The sequence below is a fragment of the Amblyomma mixtum genome, chromosome 1 (assembly GCF_055824585.1).
Source record: "Amblyomma mixtum isolate Tamu chromosome 1, ASM5582458v1, whole genome shotgun sequence".
NCBI lineage: Eukaryota > Metazoa > Arthropoda > Arachnida > Ixodida > Ixodidae > Amblyomma > Amblyomma mixtum.
The window spans coordinates 84105831-84126669 of NC_143012.1; the positions used below are offsets into that span (position 1 = coordinate 84105831).

Sequence of the window (20839 nt, forward strand, 5' to 3'; positions counted from 1 at the left end):
GTGGTCGCGATCGGGTCTGGCTAATAGCCGGGTGTTGTGTCCTCCTATGCTTTTGTGTGTGTGCGCCCCCGCATCCTCCTCCTAACGACCACTCGCATCCTCCTCCTAACGACCACTTGCCCTTCGTCGCACGCTGTCGCCAGATGCCCCCCCATGGTGCGCCCCCGCACCCTCCTCCTGTTCTGGGAAGCCACTCCCTCCCGTGGACGCTTCTCCGCTCCCTCCTTTCTTCGGGCGGCCAGTTCGGCTCCTGCCTCGGTCGACGCTGGTCGCACCCTCATCGGCTTTAAATAAACGAAGTCTTAAAGTACCGTGTGCGTCTTTCGCTGCATTCAACACAGCGACCGGACACGACAGTGGCGACGAGAAAGTGGATTCGACCCGCGCTACGCAACGCTATTGACAAGCCATGGCTACGCGAGGGTTTCCCAATCAGATACCAGAGTTCAACGGCTCATCGTGGTCATCGTGGGTTGGACGCCTTCAGTTCTACTTTGAAGCTAACAACATCACAGACCCAGCCTTGAAGAGGGCCAACCTGCTGACGCTGTGCGGGGAGCAGACCTACGATACTGTCTGCGCCCTTATTCAGCCAAGCACACCAGCGGCAGTGTCTTACGACGACATCGTAAAAGCGCTGCAAAAGCACTACGACCCAAGGCCATCCGAGGTCTACAGCCGGGCTCGCTTCCAACGACGAGATCAACTGGGAGGAGAAACTGTGAGCGCCTACGTAGCCGCGCTCAAGAAGCTCGCTGCCGACTGCAATTTTGGAACGCTGTCGACAACAGCTACCGGGCAGGAGGGAGACGCAGCTTCTTCTGCTAACACCACCATGCTTCCCTTGGACGTGATGTTACGCGACAGATTTGTGTGCGGACTGAGTGACGAGTCACTGCAGCAGCGCCTGTTCGCTGAGAAGGACCTCACATTCAGCAAAGCTTACGACATCGCCGTTCGAGCGGAGAGCGCCGGTCACCAGCAGAGAGGGATTCGCCGGAACACCGAGCCGGTACACCAGACAAGCAACCAGGTGCGCAAGCCTTCTGTTGTTGTAAAATCGGTCAAAAAGGCACAACGCTGCTGGCGGTGTGACGACCAACACAACCCCGGGGATGTCGATTCCAGTCAGCCACGTGTAATTTTTGCCACAAGCGAGGGCATATCGAAAGAGCATGCATTACGAAACGGAGACTTGCCAAGATAAAGTCACCTTCCCAGCCTAATCACAGCGTCAACGCCTCAGAGAATACGCCGCTATCTGATCTCCATGGAACAACATCAGCAACACCATCTGTGTTGTACGACCTGAACACCATGAATCTCGGCACGCGACCGAAGATTTTTACAGAAGTAAGCGTACATCACCAGCTGATTAAGTTCGAGGTGGACTCCGGCGCAGCCTGTACTCTGATCAGTGAGGACACGTTCCGAACTTCATGGCCATCTGACGCACCCGCCCTGCAACAAGACGACACGCACCTGCGAACGTGGTCAGGACAGAATCTGCCACTATTGGGCTCTGCCAACGTGCAGGTTAACTACAACGGCCAGACCCATACGCTACCTCTGCTTGTTGTGAAGGGCACAGGATCAAGCCTTCTAGGGAGAAACTGGTTTTCTCCACTAGGCGTGATGATATGCGGCATACACCAGACGCCGAGCCAGAACATGGTTGAGCAACTGCAAGAGAAATACGAAAGAGTATTCTCGGAAGAGATTCCAGGAAACGAAGGGCCCCCGGTCACACTGGAGTTGTTGGACAACGCGCAACCCAAATTTCTGAAGGCCAGGCCGGTGCCGTTTGCTCTCCGAGATTCAGTTGAAAAAGAGTTGGACAAACTGGAGCAGCAAGGTGTCATCGAGCCGACGCAGCATTCCATCAAACTCTCAGCGTACGACTACGCTCTGGTCTACCGCAATGGGAGTAAACATCAAAACGCCGATGCGCTAAGCCGTCTGCCACTAGACGCAACTGTTGACGAACCATTTCCACCAGGAGACGTTCTGATGTTCGAAGCACTGCCAGAACCTCCGCTTACAGCAGGCACAGTTGCAGCATCTACGCAGAAGTGCGCAGCTCTCCGGCTAGTTTACACAGCTGTTCAACAAGGCAACGTGCATAAACTCAAAGGGGACAACTTCGACGCTTACCGCAGGCGAGCTACAGAGTTGAGCACCCATCGCGGCTGCATCATATTTGGGTCCCGAGTTGTGATGCCGAGAGAACTACGCGCACAAGCTATGTCTCTCATCCACGCCGGACATCGGGGCATCGTTGCAATGAAAAAGTGTGCCAGAAGCTACATGTGGTGGCCTGGCATTGACAACGACATCGAAACAGTGGTGCGAGAATGCAAGCCTTGCCAGAGCAGCCGGAGCGCCCCGCCGAAAGCTCCTGTCCCAGAATGGGAAAAGCCAGACACACCATGGCACACACTGCACATTGATTTTGCAGGACCAATTGAGGGCTGCACTTTCCTTGTGGTCGTAGATGCCTACACAAAGTGGCTTGAGATAAGGCAAATGGGACAGACGACTTCGGCAGCAGTCATTGACAACCTCCGATCACTATTTGCAACGTTCGGCCTGCCGCGCAAGGTAGTGTCGGACAACGGAACACCGTTTGTGTCTGCGGAGATCCTCAAGTTTTATCGCGACAACGGGATCTCATCAGTTACATCGGCCCCCTACCACCCAGCGACAAACGGACAAGCCGAGCGCTACGTAGCCGAGCTAAAACGCGCCCTTGAAAGAGATCAGACAGGCTCGCTGCAGCGCCGCCTTGCGCGCTTTCTCTTCAAGCAGCACACGACGGTTCAGAGCACAACAGGCGAGACCCCCTCGAAAATGATGTTCGAGCGTGAAATGCGAACCCAGCTCACAGCCATCCTCCCCGAGCCAAAGGCAGAGACGTTCCGGGAAGAAAAAGCAATTCCGCGCTGCGGCACGCTTAATGAGGGGCAGCGCGTCCTCGCCCGACAGTTTCTGAAAAAGCCACGCTGGGAGGAAGCTACAATTGTCAGACGCATAGGCCTGCGCTCTTGGCTCGTCAACATACATGGCACAGTAGCACGCCGACATCTCAACCAGCTGCGTAGATTTACGACGCCGTCTGAGAGCTGTCCGCCAGCGGAGAGAACACGTGCACCATCTTCCCACATAGCCTGGCACCTCTTCCCGGAAGAAGAGACTTCGCCCAGGACAGACCTAGGAGACACAGCGAACAACAGCCAGCCTACAAGTGTTTCTCCCCCGAGCGCACAAAGCCAGCGCGCCCCCACACGTGAGCGCCGACCCCCTGCACGATACCAGGCAACTTTCTAAGGGGGAAGGAAGTGTTGTGTCCTCCTATTGCTTTTGTGTGTGTGCGCCCCCGCATCCTCCTCCTAACGACCACTCGCATCCTCCTCCTAACGACCACTCGCATCCTCCTCCTAACGACCACTTGCCCTTCGTCGCACGCTGTCGCCAGATGCCCCCCCATGGTGCGCCCCCGCACCCTCCTCCTGTTCTGGGAAGCCACTCCCTCCCGTGGACGCTTCTCCGCTCCCTCCTTTCTTCGGGCGGCCAGTTCGGCTCCTGCCTCGGTCGACGCTGGTCGCACCCTCATCGGCTTTAAATAAACGAAGTCTTAAAGTACCGTGTGCGTCTTTCGCTGCATTCAACACAGCGACCGGACACGACAGTCGCTGCATTCAACACAGCGACCGGACACGACACCGGGTTAACATGGTAACAGATGAGGAGGGGGGGGGGGGGATGATTGACGGGCGACCATACGATCTGATGCGACACATCTGCGTTAGCAGTACCGGTTCTATAGTTCCCTTTTAGATTTTCCCCGTCTTTTATGCGTGCGCAACTCGTCCTTAAGAAGAACCACTTTTCCCACTGCGGCTTCGAATTTGATTTCGCCATCGCTCCTCCGCTGTGGCGGCTTCTGGTGGCTGAAGGACTTCTGGAGGTCGTATAGGGTGGGTTGGCCTGCTGTTCTGGAGTGTAGCAGGGTGGAGGTGGGTGAGTGGATGCTCTGGGCACACCGACAATGGCAGTTTTTTCGCCGAAAGAATGAGGGATATGCAGCTAACGCCGTAAAATAGCACCAATGACGACCCCCCCCCCCCCCCCTACTCTAGCTGTACACGCCGCAGCGTGAAGGTATACGAGGCGAAGGAAGGAGACGGAGAGACGCCTAGCGTTCAGCGGAGAGGGGCGAGAAATTCCGCGCTGTGTCTTGGCAGCCGGCAAGACAGGCAGACAGCCAACGAGACGGGGGTACAAATAGGACGCTGCGCCAAATCCCCTTACGGCGCGTGGAAGAACCCCGAGTCACGCGACCGTGTGTGTACACAGGACACGTACGCCAAGTGCAGACAGTCACGCGATCGCTCCGCGGACGCGAGCGAGAAAGAAAAAAAAGAGCAACTACCAACAACGCCAACGAAACACCGCCTATAGCAGAGACGAACGACGGAACACAAGCACGCACACACAAGAGATGCTTTGTTTTCCACCTGAGCGATGACCGGCCAGCCCATTTGCGAAGGATATTCCCACTGCCGATCAAACCCCCCTACGCGTTTCACGAGGTAAGGCCCACAGCATACGGAGCCGACGGACGGGGACGCTCACCCCCCCACCGAGAAGACAGCGCCACTCCCGCGCGCAGACGGCAACCGCGGCTGACGTCAACAAAGCCTTTCGCCCCCGAGGTCAGCGCGCGAAAACCCCCGCGGCGTCAGAGTCAAGGCCGCCGTGGGACATAATGGGAGGGGAAAGGCCGCGCTCGGTCTGACAGGCGCGCGCTGTTCCCACCACGGCAACCACGCATCGTAACGCATTGTCAATGATGTGCGGTGAATGCAACCGCTCGCGTATGTAGCGTCGCAGATTTGGTGCGTGTTCATCTTTTAAGGCGAAAGCCTTTAATGGCTCATACTGTCGTCCGTTAGCAGAGGGTGTCACACGCGTTTAACTTGGGAACTTAAAAAAGATAGACAACCAATGGTTGCTTCAGATAGAGGAGGAAAAAATGAACCTAGAAGCCAAGTTTGATGACTGTAGATTAATTAGTTAATATATAGGCAAATATGTAAAAATTTGCGTCGAAATAGCGCGGACGTCGTTATCGCCACAGGAACGGTGTGACGTCACATCCACCGGAAGTCGTCACGGCACAGTGAAAATTGTCACAGAATGGTCGGAGAAACGTCAGATTTGTGTCAAATTAGACGGAAAAATGTGTAATTCAGCGTAATTAACACTTAAGATCCCCGAAAGATGTACAATTTGGTTATCGATGTAGCCACGGGGGGAATGGTGCGACGTCACATCCGCCGGAAGTCGTCACGGCATAGTGTCCTCGGCTTTCGCCTCTCAACACTTTATTTGCCAAAGTGTCCTCGCAATTTTTTGCAAGATGCAGCGTCTGCGACGGACATACTGTGCAGGGGATAAGGAGGAGGACAACTCTGCGTTTTGTCGTACTTGGCAGAAGTGAACCGGTGCCAACGAGCAGGCACTTCAGTTCTGTCGTCAAGTGCTAGCGTCATCTCTGAGTAACGGGTGACGGCCGTCAGATCGTTAGCAGTGCTCTTTGATCCTACCGGTTACGGAACTCCCCGCACGACCCGTGTACTGAAAATCCGTCGGTCTGACTGGGCCTAAACTTAGCTGACCGTCGCGACGCCCGTGGAGAGCAAAGTAAACTGCGCACAAGTCCTACAAGACAACGAGATGGCTGATCGCGCTGGCACCCGGCATATATGCGCGCAGATATACCAGTCCGGCGGGTAAATTAAAAGCTGAAGCAAGCAATACGTTTCAGCCCTTTTGAAATTAACGACAAACGCCGGTTATCTGCCCTTCTTATCTGGCTCTCCCATACACTTGCCTCCGCGAAATGGGTCCGTTCTTTCAATCTTTCCTCTCACATCTCGTTCAACTCCCCTCTGTCTGCACGTGGCAGCGGTTGTGGCTCAGCTCGAGCCAGTGGGCAGGTCCCAGCAATTTCCTTTTCATCCTTCCTTCAGCAGCAACAAAAAAATATTCAGGGGGTACTTTGGCTCTCTAGAGTGCTGCAAGGCGAAAGCCTTTCCTGGCGCAGTGTTTGGCATCGATTTGTTTACTTTTTATTTTAGCCTTTTATTTATTGCTTTTCATTTTTTATGTTTCTATTTGTTTATTTTTGTTTTTATTTTCATTCATTTTGATTTTCTTTTTATTCTAGCTTTTTACTTTTTATTTTTAGATTGTTTTATTTCCGTGGGTGACCTCATTACAATCCGAATCCGCGCACTCTGACGTCGTGACCACTTCGACCAACCGAAAAGCGTGACACCTATGCTGACAACCTTCTGTCGGCAACGATGAGGCATTACAGGCTTTCGCCTTAAAATACAGGGAACAACGGCCAGATTTCGAAGCGTACTTCCCAACTGGTATATTACAAACAGGAAACTCTGGCCGTCATTCGCGTCGCCAGTCCTGCGTCACGCGCGGCTGTACTACACACACGTGTCGATCGCGACCGACGTAGCACCGTGTAGAGCGCGCCCCGGGGACACCGGGGTATAGCTCCCGCGTAGACGTCAAGCCTCTCTGACACCGCGGCGACTACGTGGGCGAGACGCGGAGACAACCGCCGGCGACGCGTGATCTGTCACCGAGGGCGATCGACTCGCTGCAGCAGTGCGGGATCCGCCATTGCGCAACCTCGACTACAGCTCTCGCGTGCGGGCGCTAATGTGACATGCGTCGCTGCTCGTCACACGACGCCTCGCCTCGTTTAACGGCGCCCTGCCCGATCACGATTCGCCGGAACCCAAGGGCAGCACGTCAGGCCGGGCTGAAAGGACGGCGGCCAACGACCGGACAGCATAAAAATGGTTTGGTTTCTTTTGGTTTATGGGGTTTAACGTCCCAAAGCGACTCAGGCTATGAGAGACGCCGTAGTGGAGGGCTCCGGAAATTTCGACCACCTGGGGTTCTTTAACGTGCACTGACATCGCACGGTACACGGGCCTCTAGAATTTCGCCTCCATCAAAATTCGGCCGCCGCGGCCGGGATCTAACCTGCGTCTTTCGGGTCAGCAGTCGAGCCCCGTAACCACTAAGCCACCGCGGCGGCGGAGCATAAAAATGGCCATTCGCTTTTCTCGAGGTTTAACGGTACTGAAGAGCATTCAAAGCATACCAGCTGACTATACAACCTTGCGTGGAAGAAACACGGAATGTATCCTCTCGAAGGAGGTAACAGCAGCTGCAGAGTAAGTTTGTCACATCCCAAGAAACAAATGGGACACAGCGCATGGGTTAACTCGTTACAATACGCTTACACTCGCCCAGCCATACCTAAAAGAAATGGCAGGGGCTGATCTCTGGTTAAGCCTGGATATACAGGCGAAAAGCTGCAGTTGTGCTTTGTTTGACGTCATGGCTGTCGCAGTTCGCGCACAATGCACTGGGAGCACCACGATAACGGTGTAGGCAAGCGCGTTATTAGCCCTCCTTCCGCATGCGTAGCAACTGTGGTAAACACGCGGCTGCAACGAAAGGGCAAACGGTGGCGAGGAGGCGAGCGCGCAGTAGCCAACTCCCTCGATACCACTTCTGGGTCTTCTTTTCCTTTCCTCCTCCTTCCATGGCGAATGTCTGCGCCTCTTCTACGGCCGCCGCTCACGCATTCTCGCAACGCCTTGCGAAAGAACCTTCTCCTCTTGGGACGGCAGCGGCGGCGAAGGGTAAACCGGTGGCGAGAAGCGACGACGAGAAGGAGAAGCGGCGACGTAGCGCGCGCCGCGGCGGCGCCGAGGGGTGGCTCACGAGAAGTGCGGTGTTGACGAGCCTGAAGCTTTTCGCTTCAAAAAAGCAATAATGCGATTTGTAATTACTTACGTGAGTTCTATGAATTATTTATGCAAGTGACTAGCGCCAGGACGCGAAGCAACATCGTCGCATGCACTCCCAAGCAGCTCAATTGAGCCCGTTCTGCCAGCGTCGCGCGAAACAACTGTATGCAGTGCGGACAGGGTAACAAGTATAGTTTATTTTAAACAATGAATGAACCGCACTTCGTCTTCCGAAATACGGGGAAGCCAAAGGCGCTGCTCCGGAAAGTGCGGGAAAGCCAAGAAACAGAAGGCCCTCAAGTGAGAACACGTAGATGTGCCAAGTCCGGAAGCGGCTTCAAAAATAGCCAACGCCATAAAAAAGCCGGAGACCTTCTTTGTGCAGGAAAGACAAGAAGCCAGCCCACAAGCGACCCTCGAGGCCAGAGAGGTCTACGTGCGCAAAGGGGTACCGAGGTGTCACGCTATTCAGGCCGTTGCCAAGCCGGCAGCGGTGGTGGTGCGCACAGGGCGTCGGCGCTCCCAAAATCTCAGTGGTGAGACGGGCGTCAGTCTCATGGAGGGGCTCTGTTCGAAAAACCCATCGCGTGCTTCAGAAGCGAGGTCTGGCCGATGGTGGTCTCGAAAATGACGCCGTCGTGGTATATGCACGCAAGAGCCGCTTCCGGATTCACGTACAATGACTCTTCTTCGAGGTTCGTGTTGGGACACAGTGGTGATCTAGAAAACAAAAAGTGCTGTAGGTGCAGGGAACAACACGAGCACCGCTACCGCAATAAGAGGCGCCCGCAGATCTCATTCTTGGTTGCTTTCCGTTCTCGTTTGACGTCGACAGTCCCGTCCTGGCTCTTCTTCAAAGCGCTCGCCGCCGGGCCGACTACCGCCGTCCTGCTGGGGCAGGTCGGGCGCCGCGCCGTACGGGTACAGCGACGCCGGGTCCCCGCAGGCCGGCGAGTACGCCAGCGGGTAGCCGGAGTAGGCCGAAGGCCAGAAGGGCGCGTACGGCGGCACCTGGTACGGCGAGGGCCAGACGACGCCGCGAGGGTAGCACGGCGGGGGGAGATGAGGTAGCGGGTTGTACGGCGGAGGGGGAAGGACGGCGCCGTACGGCGCGAAAGGCGCCGCCCACGGTGGCAGGTCGCCGGGCCACAGGTAACCGCCGTCCGCCGTCGCCGAACCGTCCCAAAACTGTCCGTACTCGCCCGGCCCGTACGCATAGCGGGCGGGCGACGGAGCGACGCGCGAGGCCGGAACCGCCGGTGCCGACCCTGCCTCGCAGGGCTTGTCGCCGCGAGCAGCCTGGCGTGGCTGCGTCCCAGAGTTTTCGTCCCGAACGACGATGTGATCTTTTTTGTCCTCGTCGGGTGGCGGTGTGGCCGCTACGGAGCCCTCGGAAACATCTTCGCTTCCCTCGGAGGGCGCCCCGGCTAGCTTGGCGGCCCGTCCGCGGCGAGGCGGTTTGCCGCCCGCAGTGCCGCTGACTGTGGTAGACGAGCCTCGGTCGGGTAGTCCCTGGACCTCGGGAGAGGCCACTACGTCGCCCGTGCCCTGCGGTAACTGTTATGGGAGTTCGCCGCATGTGTGCCCCAATGAGCCCGCTAATTATTCAGCTCTGTATTCAGACGCAAACATAAGCGCTCACTATTGATGGGACCAAATGAAACGAGTCCGCCATATTGCTACCACGTCTACTCCCAAGATGCAGTCACTCCCTGTCTCTGCTCCCTCTCACAGTGCCCTCTGCCTGCTCTGTGGCGATACGGTCGCATGGAAACGGTGCATCAATGTAACCAGAGGTCCCCACTGGTTCCAAGTGACTAAGATACACTACACCGCGTCCTCGCGCACTCGCTGCCTGCAGAAACACGTTCAGCCATGGTGATTACCAGCAAAATATGGCGGCAAAGCAAAGGCACTTTAACCGCGATTCACCGCTCTGCTTCATTACAAAACTTGGGGGACACTCAAAGCACCTAAATGGTGAAATGCGATACCAGTAGAGATACCCTTGTTGCTACTGATCTTTCTCCACAACTCTTTCTTGCTCTTTCTACCTTTTGTTTCCCTCTTTCGTGGGCAGGTCGATGACGTCACAGGGTCACACAACCTCTCTCGACCATTCGTTAATTTAGTTCCAACCAGCCACGGTGGGCAGGTTGCTCACAATCCGGTGAGCCGATTGCCACCTGCCCTGGTGGGCAGATTGTGGTAACATCAGAAGGTCACGTGACCTCTGTCGACGAATTTTGTGACCCACATCGCCCTATTTGCGCATTTGAACTCAAATGCTACCACATTAGAATGTTATCGAGGCGTTTACTGCAATGCGTGGTTTGGGCACATTTGACCAACCTTGCGCCAGCGGGCTCACTCGTCCCAGCCACTCAGTGGGTGCACAGTTTGCAGCCCGCTTACTGCAGATTGTGTGTAATGAGGCTGTTTGAGCTCTGATTACCGAATAGCACTTGCACAGTGCTGAGGTGCGAGTACATAAAGACAGAAGGAAGGCAGGGAAACTGCGAGTATATACACCCACATCTTCGTGTGTCCGAAGGTGACATCCCACATAGTGAAGGTCGAAAGAAAGAATCACCCGTTCGATCTGGACCCGCACGTGTCAAACATGCTGCAAAAGCGCTCGGCGCACGAGGATGGTAAAGTCTGACTGACGGATCAGTGACGACTTGTCTGTGTGCGCCATCTACAAGTCGGCAGTCAGCACTCCATTCTGTGAACGCGCGTACCTAGACAAATAACTGCCAAGCTCAACAGAACCATATCAAAGAGGTCTGAAAGACAGTTTTGTGACCTTTTGTTTCTCCACTGTGTAAACCTTTGCATCCCCTATGTGTTGCCATATTGCTCACTGGACTGCTGTGCCCATCTGGTGAAACCGCTTCCACCGTGTTTGTGCCAGCCAGCAATAAGGCAGCGCCCATGAAGCGCTTTTTGAGAAGTGCAGAGTTGAACAATGTCTTTTTTTTCCCCCGTCAATGCATTAAGTTCCTCTGAATGCTGCCAGTGCCGTGACAGCCTGCTATAGCGTCGAGTGTTAGCCAAGGTATAAGGTAAGGTATTTTGACCCATGGGCCATACGGTGACTTTCCCAACTGGTATACGATCCCGAAGAGGAAGAAGCCAACCGACCTGCTGCTTGTGTTCGGTGCCCGGCTGCTGGGGCGGCGTGCATCGTCGCGCCACACCCTCACACTGGCTGCTGGGCTTCTGCTTGCGGCGCGCAAATGCCTCATCCGTCTCGCGGTCGATGACCAGCAGGTCCACATGGCCAGGGTCCTGCTTGATGCGCTCGATGATCTCACGGTGGCTCTCGCCCTCCACCGACAGTCCATTCACCTGTGCAACCGAAAGAGAAAGCCCTGTCAATCACATCGCGTCGACAGCACACGCGGTAGGATTTTCTACTCTGTCCAAGGCGATATGTCCCCGTGCAACACGCGCGAGCCCTTTTCACTCTTCACTCCATGCTTCGATCCTGCTTTACTTTTCCAGTCTCCGTGGCTTTTCATAAGTTCCCTCTTTCTTTTTTACGCGCTGAGTCTGTCACAGCAGAGCCCAAATCAACCCATTCTCAAAGTTTCCTGCAGCAGTTCTCAAAGTTTCCTGTGGCATGCAATGTCACTTGGGCTTCCTTCACAACAGCCAGATGCTTGCGGACACATTCACACAAGCTTGGAAAAAGGTGATGCTCAGAAAACATACAAAAAATCTAGACATTACTATCACCCTAATAGCTGTGTGAAGAACTAGACAAGTGATGAATAGGCACTGCCGTGCCAGAATGAAGGGCAGACGGAAGATGGTGTGCCCAAAAGCACCATAGACACGTTAGCACATGCACTTTATGTGGCGTGTATTTGTGGCCAGTTCCCTACGAGGGCGAATCAGAAGCCATCACTGATTCGTACTAGCAAGCGTCTCTTTTTCGCATCACTCAACAAGCTGCGCCCTTTTCTCTGGATATCGCGGCTAGCTTTGAACTGCACCACTGCATCCCTGAAAAGTCTGCAAATGAAGCCTTCCACAAGCACTGCTCTTGTCCCCACTTAATTCTTCTGTGATGCACTATTCCCCGTGTGAAGACAGTAATTCTGGAAAATGTGCCTGCGGGAACATCACATCCTATACGCTCTGTACATGCTGACGACCGAATCCCTGGGACGCACCTCGACGAGCCGGTCGTTCTTTCGCAGTCCGCCCAGCTCGGCGGGGCTTCCGACGTCCACCTGGCCGATGAAGTGTCCCTGGCGCTTCTTGTCTGCGTGCAGGTTGAAGCCGTAGCCGTCGAAGTTGGGCCACTTGGACAGGTGGCACAGCCGAAGGCCATCGGACTGCGTCGTCTCCTGTTGCCAAAGACAGAAACGGGGGCACTTCAGGTGAGCATAACTACAACACTCTCACATAGTTGTTGTCATAAACGTAAACCAGGATAATATATAATTATCAGCTGTGACGTCACTTGATTCTCTGTTATGACGTACTGTACCAACCCTAAGCTCTGCAAAACCTACCCGACATACCTGCCACTGTAAAAGCATGGAGTGGGAGCTTGCACGAACAGTAAGGTTTGGTTTGGTTTATTGGCGTTTAACGTCCCGAAGCAACTCAGGCTATGAGAGACGCCGTAGTGAAGGGCTCCGGAAATTTCGACCACCTGGGTTTCTTTAATGTGCACTGACATCGCACGGTACACGGGCCTCTAGAATTTCGCCTTCATCGAAATTCGGCCGCCGCGGCCGGGATCGAACCCGCCCGTCACAGGTAGCAGCAAGGATGAACACGAGTGGAAATCCTGCATTCTATACGACAGCAAGATAATGCCACAGACAACTCGGAGCCACTTGCTCGCTCGTGTCATCTGGTGGCCGCAGAGACAAATTTCCAGCGGACATCACGCGTCTCTTCTTTTTAGTCTCTCTCTCGTTCTCTTGTAAACACAAACACACCCATGGGCATCTAAATGGTAAAATGCCCTGGTGCTTGAAGTGCTACCAGATGCGCACTTTGGTATATCCCGCCCAAAGCAAATAAGAGCGGCGGTAGGCCTCACTCTCGGCGAGCTACACGGATGCACCACTCACGCGCTTGTATCCATCGAGGAGAGCGCACAGCCAGTCTCGCTAAGCCTAGCGGCCTACAACGTTCTGTTCTGCAACCATTCGGTTGTTCTCTTTCTTTCTTATGCGACGGCTGATGTCTATGAGCTATTTTTTAATGTTCAAAGCCGTGCCCCATGTGGTGGCAGATGAGGGAACTAGGAGCGCTAGTCCTGAATTCGTAGTATTGTGCATGAGGGCCCAAGTGGATTTAAGAGCTGTTTCCTTATTCACGCGTATGCCACATCAAATCAGTTTTAACTGCTGCGGTAGCATGGTCGTGCCCCTTTACACATCATCATGCGGACAGGAAGAGCAAAGAACAAAAAAAAGAGGAGAGACATACAAAAACATCGGCCTCGGCTTTTACGACAAAGTGTTTTCGCCAAGCAGTCAGCTGCTGGTCACGTGAGCCCACCCTGTTGCAGAATGCGCCTCGGCGCGTGCGGATTCCGCAACTATGCATGCCGGCGAACCTCTTCGGCAGTGCGGTAACATTCACTCGGCCATTAGCAATATTTTGCCACCCCATCCCCTCCTGGTCCCACAAAGCAGGCATTCACCACTTGATGGGAGGACACAGCAGCAACGCTGTGCACATCGCGACGAGATAGCAACAAAGCCGCGCCGTGACGAGGCTCTCTCCGACGTTCATTAAAAATAAAAAGGCGGCAGACACTTGCACCAGCGTTCGCGCCTGGCACCGAAATCCGTGAAACCGCATTCGATGCCGCAACCCCCCCCCCCCCCCCCCCCCTTGTTTTCCGAACGCGCTTTTGAATATCGCATTCGGGACGCGAAAACAGGCCCCCTAGCGGAGAAAAAGCAACCTGCAAACGAGAGTCCCTTCGGCGCGACGCGCAACTCCGAAGCTCTCGCCCGCGGGCTTGCGCCACGCACCTGTACGCTGGCCGGCTCGGCTTACGGGCGCGCGCCTGCCCGCTATGCGCGGAGACGGCCTTGGCGCGTTGGCTTCTCTTACACTGCGCGTACACGCGAACGGGAAGAAGAGGTGTTTTGCACGCGCCTCGGCGGCTCTTTCCGTTGCCGGGCGCTGCAGCGCCGTCGCAAACAACGCCGAACCGGACGACTCGACCTTCCGCGCATGTGTACACGCGGACGACGAAAACAGGGAGGGGGGATCGCACACGAGGCGCTTATAGCACGGGCCTGCAATACCCTAGGGTATACATAGAGCGCCAGAACTGCGCGCTCCGGACTGCACGCGTGACATCTATATCCAGCGTCGTCCGTGTGACAATTCCTTCTCGTGTGTACGCGTCCTGGTCTGCTGGTTCCTCTACCCGGTGTACCATGCACCAACTGGCCCAACGAGCTACGGTTCATCTTTGGGCACCTTTGTACATCTATGTAACCCCAGGCTAGTAGAGACAGGCTATGCATACATGTGAAGAAGCCACCTCGCCAATGTGGCAGCACATGCTCCCACGCATGCAGCCTCTCTTCACTTTAATCACAAATACACCCATATAAGAGTGAAAAGGGACTACAAGCTGTCCTCTAGTGCGCCAGAGGACAGCTTTACTCCCTTTTCACTCCTTTCTGTTTAACAGTGTGGTGCCGGCTTGAGGCAACACTCTCCGAGTTATTTTTAAAGCCTCGACATATATTCCTCTTCAGTCTCACCTGATACAACACTCCGCCACACACACGCACGCACACACACAGTCACTTCCCGCACTCGCCGCACATCGTCCCCACTTCGAAATGCCGATCGGTTCGGCCCTGCCGGCTCGACATCCGTTATGGTATAATTACCCGCGTTAGCCCCGTTAATCGATTAACTGGTCTCATCTGGCACGCCTCTCTGACTACATCTCCGCACCGGGACAATCACCCCCCCTCCCCCCCAGGACTCCGATGGCTGCCTAACTTTGGCACCCCAAGGCTGCGACGAGGCGGAAGGCAAATTTCCTCCTTCAATTCAGGGTGCACGGCAACGTTTAGCGGGGCGATTACCACGCGCTCGCCCTCTCCGCTACGTGGCAAGCACGCGGAAAAGTGGCGCGCCGCCAACCCGCCCGAACGAACGCCGTACACCTTCGTCGCATGCCGGAGGGCAATGCAAGAGATGTGCGGGCAGCCGCTGCTTCCGACAGGGGCCGCGGGGTAACGGGGGATGCTGCGAGCTGTCACTGTGCCCTACCGAGCGGACGACGCGCGCGCCCAAGTCGCTACCTCGCCTATCAGTTTTTAACGCGATAACTTGAAAGGCCCAGTTACCCAGAGAATCCGGTGTGGGCGTTGTGAGAAGCAGCCTAGCTGGGATTGTGAGCAGTCTTCCCCAAGCAGGTGCCTTTTAAATTAATGGTTGATCACGAAAGCCTACACGGGAAGACCAACCTGTGTCGCACAAGCACCAGCGGCAGCAGCCCCTGCCATCGCAGAGCAGTGACGCATCCCTCAGAGGGGCTCTGAAAGGGGCTCTAATAAAGTTGCGGTACGCCCGTGATGTTAAAGCACGCCGCTTCACGAATACTGTCCAGCAAAATTTTTTTTTAATTAGCTTTGTAGGAGCTGAGTTATCCGCAGTTAAAATTTGAATTTCAGCGTCTTCGCGCCTTTCCCTGGCGCGATGCTGGAAGGTCGGCACTCCTCCGCCGCCCACACCTCCGGGGGCGGAGCTTCCTGACCCGGCGGAGTTCGGCGGATTATTGGCCGCGGCCACGGCAGCTGTCTGATGTCTTAAATAATCTAACCAATAGCCAACTCTCAACTTGTATGCGCATATGCGAGCGATGGAGGCGGGTTCGAGCACAAAAAAGTGTCGCGGAAGGGCTCGCCAACTTTCGCGAGTGATTGTGGGTTCTCTGCTGCGTGTAGAAGGGCATTATTTGGCTCAGGTTTTCATGACAACACCGTGCAGCGATTGAGCGAGTTGATGAGCTCTTCTCGGAAGGTGTCTCAGAGCTCCTTTAAAGGGCCACGGACCACCCCAGCTCAGCAGACACTCTCTACCTCTCTTTCAGCGAGCCTCCTCTCCTTCCACTCCCTCCTCGAAATTTTTCTCTCCCGCTCCTCGTCGAGTAGGCTCGGCAAGGCAAACTCACCCCTTCCTTCTCCGGTGTAAGCCGGAGGCGTGGTGTCTGTGGAGTGCGTCACAGGGCGACGTCATGGCCCCGCCTTCAATAGAATTCTTTTCTTGGTTTTTGCGTTTTCTCCGCACACTGAACGATCGAGAGGCGCGATCGGCTCGACCACCTAGACTTGTTAGCGAGCGCATCCTTTCATACATCTGTTTGTCATTCCCAGTTAACGAGCCACCTTTTCATTTTCTTTTAGGCCTCCCCACCGTTTCACGAGCGGAGGGGCGGAAGTCGGTTGTGTTCGAAACACACGGCGAAGCGCGGACCCGGCAACCGCCCGTTTGCTTTTCTCCATGCGTGTTTGTGTTCTGTGTGTTTGTGTCTTTTCTCCGCTCCAAAGCATATGTCATTCATTGGAGTCAAGGCGTACGCAAGATGCACGAAAGATAAGCGGTATGTGTGCGGAGCGGTAAAGTGGGCGAGCGAGGGAAAGGCTCTGCTGCACTACTAATTAAAACCTTGTTTTGGGGGGCTCGCATAGAAGAAAGGAAACTGAGAAGGGAGCGCGCACGCAGAGCGTCTCGTGACGGGATCACGGCGGGGGGGGGAGGGGGGGGGGCGAGCCAACTCCCTCAGTTTTACTGTTTTTTTACTTTTTATGGCTAGGGTTCAAGGCTGTCGCCGCACGCTCCCTCCGCAGTTTTTTTTTTTGTTCCTTCATGCGGGTTTGTAGGCATGAGCCAGAACAGAAGGCGCTGCGGAAAGCGTTGTGCAGACGACGCGACGCCAAGGCTACGCCCAACCTTCTCCCGTCAGTCAGAACGATGCACCAATGGAGTGCCTTTAGCGAAAGTAGCCCCCCCTGACGTCAGCGGGGTGCAGAGTAGTGGGCCGGGCCCGTTTTTGAAGGAAGGAAAGAACGAACGGGCTTCGATTTGAATTTTCGCAGCTTTTCGGGGCGCGCATGGCTCTAGTATTTTGCAGAGGTTATCTTCGATGCCTCATCTATGCAGTGGGCTTGTTTTTCAAAAATGTCCGGACCCTGGTCAGTGGCCCTTTAACCGCTGCGTCAGCGTCGAGACCATCGGACGACAATGAGCTCCAGGCATATCAAACAGCGAAAGCGACAGGGGTCAAGAAGAAGCGGCGACGACAACAGCGCGTCCATCGATGCCACCCCTAGCCGTCCGTGTCGTCTTCGCGGCGTAAAAACCGTAGACGTCTGATGGCTGCCCAGTCTTCCATCCGAAAATGCACACAGCCGACGCGCGCACAGGTGAGCAAACGACGCAGTCAGCAAAGCATCCCTCTCGGCGTCGCCGCCGAGGCGCCATCATTGCGGAGAATATGGTTTGGTTGGTTGGTTTATGGGGTTTAACGTCCCAAAGCGACTCAGGCTATGAGAGACGCCGTAGTGGAGGGCTCCGGAAATTTCGACCACCTGGGGTTCTTTTAACGTGCACTGACATCGCACTGTACACGGGGCGCTGAATGCGTACTTTGGGGGGCCGCGGCAGCATAGCACCAGCGGAAGGAAATTAGTGGACGCCTAGACAATACCCAGCCTGGGTTGCGATAGGGCAAGGATCCCGTCGAGGGTGGTGTTGGAACACTTCCGGTCCGCTGACGTCGTCCCCGGTTGTCACTTCCTGCTTGATGACGTCACGTGGTACGGTCGTCACGCTCGCTCACACACGCACGTCATGACCACGCATCACGAGTCACTGTTGACGGCATCGCGCGTGGCGTCATCAGATGTGACAGGATACAGCAACATCGCCACAAGGCTCGAGGAGCTCCTCATGCTGCCGCACAAAATGCACCGCGCCGGAGGAGGGTACGAGCGTTGCGCAAAGCAAGACCGCATCACCCACTCTGTGAACCTCGGTTGATGGTCACGATGGCATTATCTGTACGTCTCCTGTGCGCGCCGCACACCCATACGGGAAAGCACCTATAAAAAAAAAAACTAAACTCTGCCAGCTGCGCGAGAAATTGATTAAATATTTACACCGACAACGGTGAACTCCGTGGCTACACGGAAATAAGTAAGCGGGGCTCATGCGTGCCAGCAGACGAAGAAGAATGTTGGGTTCAGCTCAGAACAAGGTGAAAAAAAGGGGGGGGGGGGGGGGGGGGGGCAGACAAGCGTGAATAGCACCACGCAGATGCCTAAAAGCAGCCATTGTGACACGAGAACACGGCGAAAAAAAAAGCATGTTCCTGCACCCCATTTTATTAGCGCTGTTATGCCTGTCAGTACAACTTGTACTAGTTAATAACTAGCCCGTCTCAACGCCTTAGGAGAACAGCACTGTGGCATGGACGAATTTAGGTCCCTTGCTTTTGGAACGAGGAACAGGCAGCGACTGCATGCATCCTTTCAAGACCATCGTAGTGACCGCACCACTGAGTTTGTTCCGCCCTGCCTGTCCTTCTAAACACCTTTGCCTCGTGCGAGAGAGATGTCGAAACGCCCCATTTCTGGACATTCGCAAACCGGCCCCGCTGTCGCTTTCACTCTGCAAGCGACAGGTTCGTACGGCAGTCCAGAGAGCAATATGTATTTCGTTAAGAAGAAAAAAAAATTACTGAACAAGCAAAAGCTCAACGGTTGTCTTGAATATTGGAGGCCAGACCCACTACTAAGCGCGGCGGACAGGACAAGGGGATTGAAAGGCAGAGTGCGAGGGCGAAGACAGTGGACAAGAAGTTGACGCATCCGAGAACAGCAAGGGCTTTCCTAAATTGCACGAGACGAACGGGCATCCCAAAATGGCCCAAAATTCAACGACCCTACAAAGTTCTGGCATCTCCCTAGTTATGGCACCTCCCACTCCCGATACTTCATACAGTTCTTCAGCATCTCTCGATCTGCCAGCACTGGAGACTGTGTTTTGTTCTCTTGTAGAAGGTACAGCCTTTGTCGAAAGTAAACAGGCTGCATGGTTTGCTTCTCATTTGTATAGCAGAGCCTTTACGGCTTTCCTTAAGGTCGAAAAGTTCTTCGAAGGTGAGGACAGGGCTTCTCCTTACCGTACAGAGATGTAGAGCTTGAGGGCTGGCATAATAGTTTAAATATACTACTGAGAAGCAAAACCAAGAAGCCTGGTTACTTTTGACAAAGACTGTACATCGTCACCACCCTCATCATCAGCAGAAGCAGTTCAGGTTACGTCCAACTACAAGACGAAGGCCTCTGAACTTCTTAAACCTGCCCACCGGATTCACTTCCCGCACGCCGTTCCCGGCTACGGCTTCCTACCCTAGCAATGACACCCTCAGTTAACCCCAGAGAACATATCGGCCTCCCGTTCTTCCCCACATTCGAAGTCCCCTTCTTCGTTTAGTTTCCGCTCACTGCCGGGGAGAAAAGGCATGTAAGTGGGAGACGAAGCCCACAGCTGCGTTATTAGCCACTAAGCTGGAGTTGGACACACACGCTCTACTTTGTCCCAATCAAATGAGCTGGCTGTTGGCAGACGTAACACCGAGACACGCGTCTTCTAGAACGTAGGCGTACACAGGCAACACCCCCTAGACTTGGCACAGGACTCTCCATAAGGGAGGTGGGAGGGGGGTTGTTCATGCTAGCGCCCGTTCATACAACTTCTTGATAGCAGAGAACAATATAGTGCAAAATTTGCGCCCTTCTTCCGCACGCAACCCCTTACTCGAAACCCACCGCGAACGCTTATGGTCTATTTACAGAATACTGCAGGCCCTTCTGGGCCCTAGCAGGAGGGGCAATACAGTGCAAAATGAATATACAAAATAAAACACTGAAAGAAAATTCGAAACACAAAGCAAATAAGTTAGATGGCGTCAATCTTCTATTTCTTCAATGGATTCAATGTCACATAGTGCTGTTAAAGGTAAAGCATTCCATTCAGTTACGGTGCGGGGGAAGAAGGAGTATTTAAATAGGTTAGTTCTGGCGGTGAATGGAGTTAGTGAATCAGAGTGGCGATGTCTTGTTGGTCGTGGAGCGGAAAATGGCTTGACGTAGGGATCCGGGCACATTGACAACTTGTTATGTTTGAGAAGGAAAAGAAATTTTAATCTGAGTATTTTACGTCTTACCTGCAATGTTTGAATTCGGTTTGCTCGCATTATGGCAGTAGGTGAGTCGGTTGAACGGTATTTTGAAAAGATGAATCGAATGGCCTTGCGCTGGATCATTTCAAGCGCTTGAATGTTAGTTTTAGTAAATGGGTCCCAGACAATGCAAGCGTATTCTAACTTGGGTCTGATTAATGATGAATAGGCTAAAAATTTCAAGTCCGCAGGAGCATTCTTCAGTTTGTGCTTGAGGACACAAAGTTTACGAAACCCTGATGCGCATACGTTACTTATGTGTTTGTTCCAGCTTAGATTATTAGTTATCGTCACACCAAGATATTTATATTCAGTTACCTCCGAAAGTGGAAATGATGGAAGAGCGTAAGGGTATAAAAGGCTGTTTTTTTTCTTGGTTAATCTCATAAATACGGTTTTCTGAGCGTTAAGTTTCATGCCCCACTGGTTGCACCAATCCAGAATATTGTTTAGGTTTAAATTGAGTAATAGTTGGTCTTCACGACATGTAATTACATTAAACAAAACACAGTCATCTGCAAACAGCCGGATTTGAACGGGATGAGTAACTACTTTTACAATGTCATTCACATATATTAAAAATAACAGGGGACCGAGGACACTTCCTTGGGGAACACCAGAAGAGACAGGCAGGCTGTCTGAATAATGGTCGTCAATACTAACAAACTGCTGTCGGTTAGATAAGTAAGCTGAAACCCAGTTAACTATAAAGTTAGGAAGACCAACT

The 20839-nt window shown here is 54.0% G+C and overlaps 1 protein-coding gene across 1 annotated transcript in view; it reads right to left on the bottom strand.

The window, feature by feature from the left end:
* Positions 1–10682: 10682 nt before the first annotated feature.
* Positions 10683–20839, bottom strand: part of LOC149367028 (putative PDZ domain-containing protein PDZK1P1) — a 108134-nt gene continuing 97977 nt past the window's right edge. The window contains exons 4-5 of the mRNA XM_089553639.1: positions 12038–12214; positions 10683–11207 (exon numbers count right to left, since the gene is read on the bottom strand). Coding sequence (XP_089409765.1) covers positions 10698–11207; positions 12038–12214 — 687 coding nt within the window. The 3' untranslated portion in view covers positions 10683–10697. The remainder of the gene's footprint in view (positions 11208–12037; positions 12215–20839) is intronic.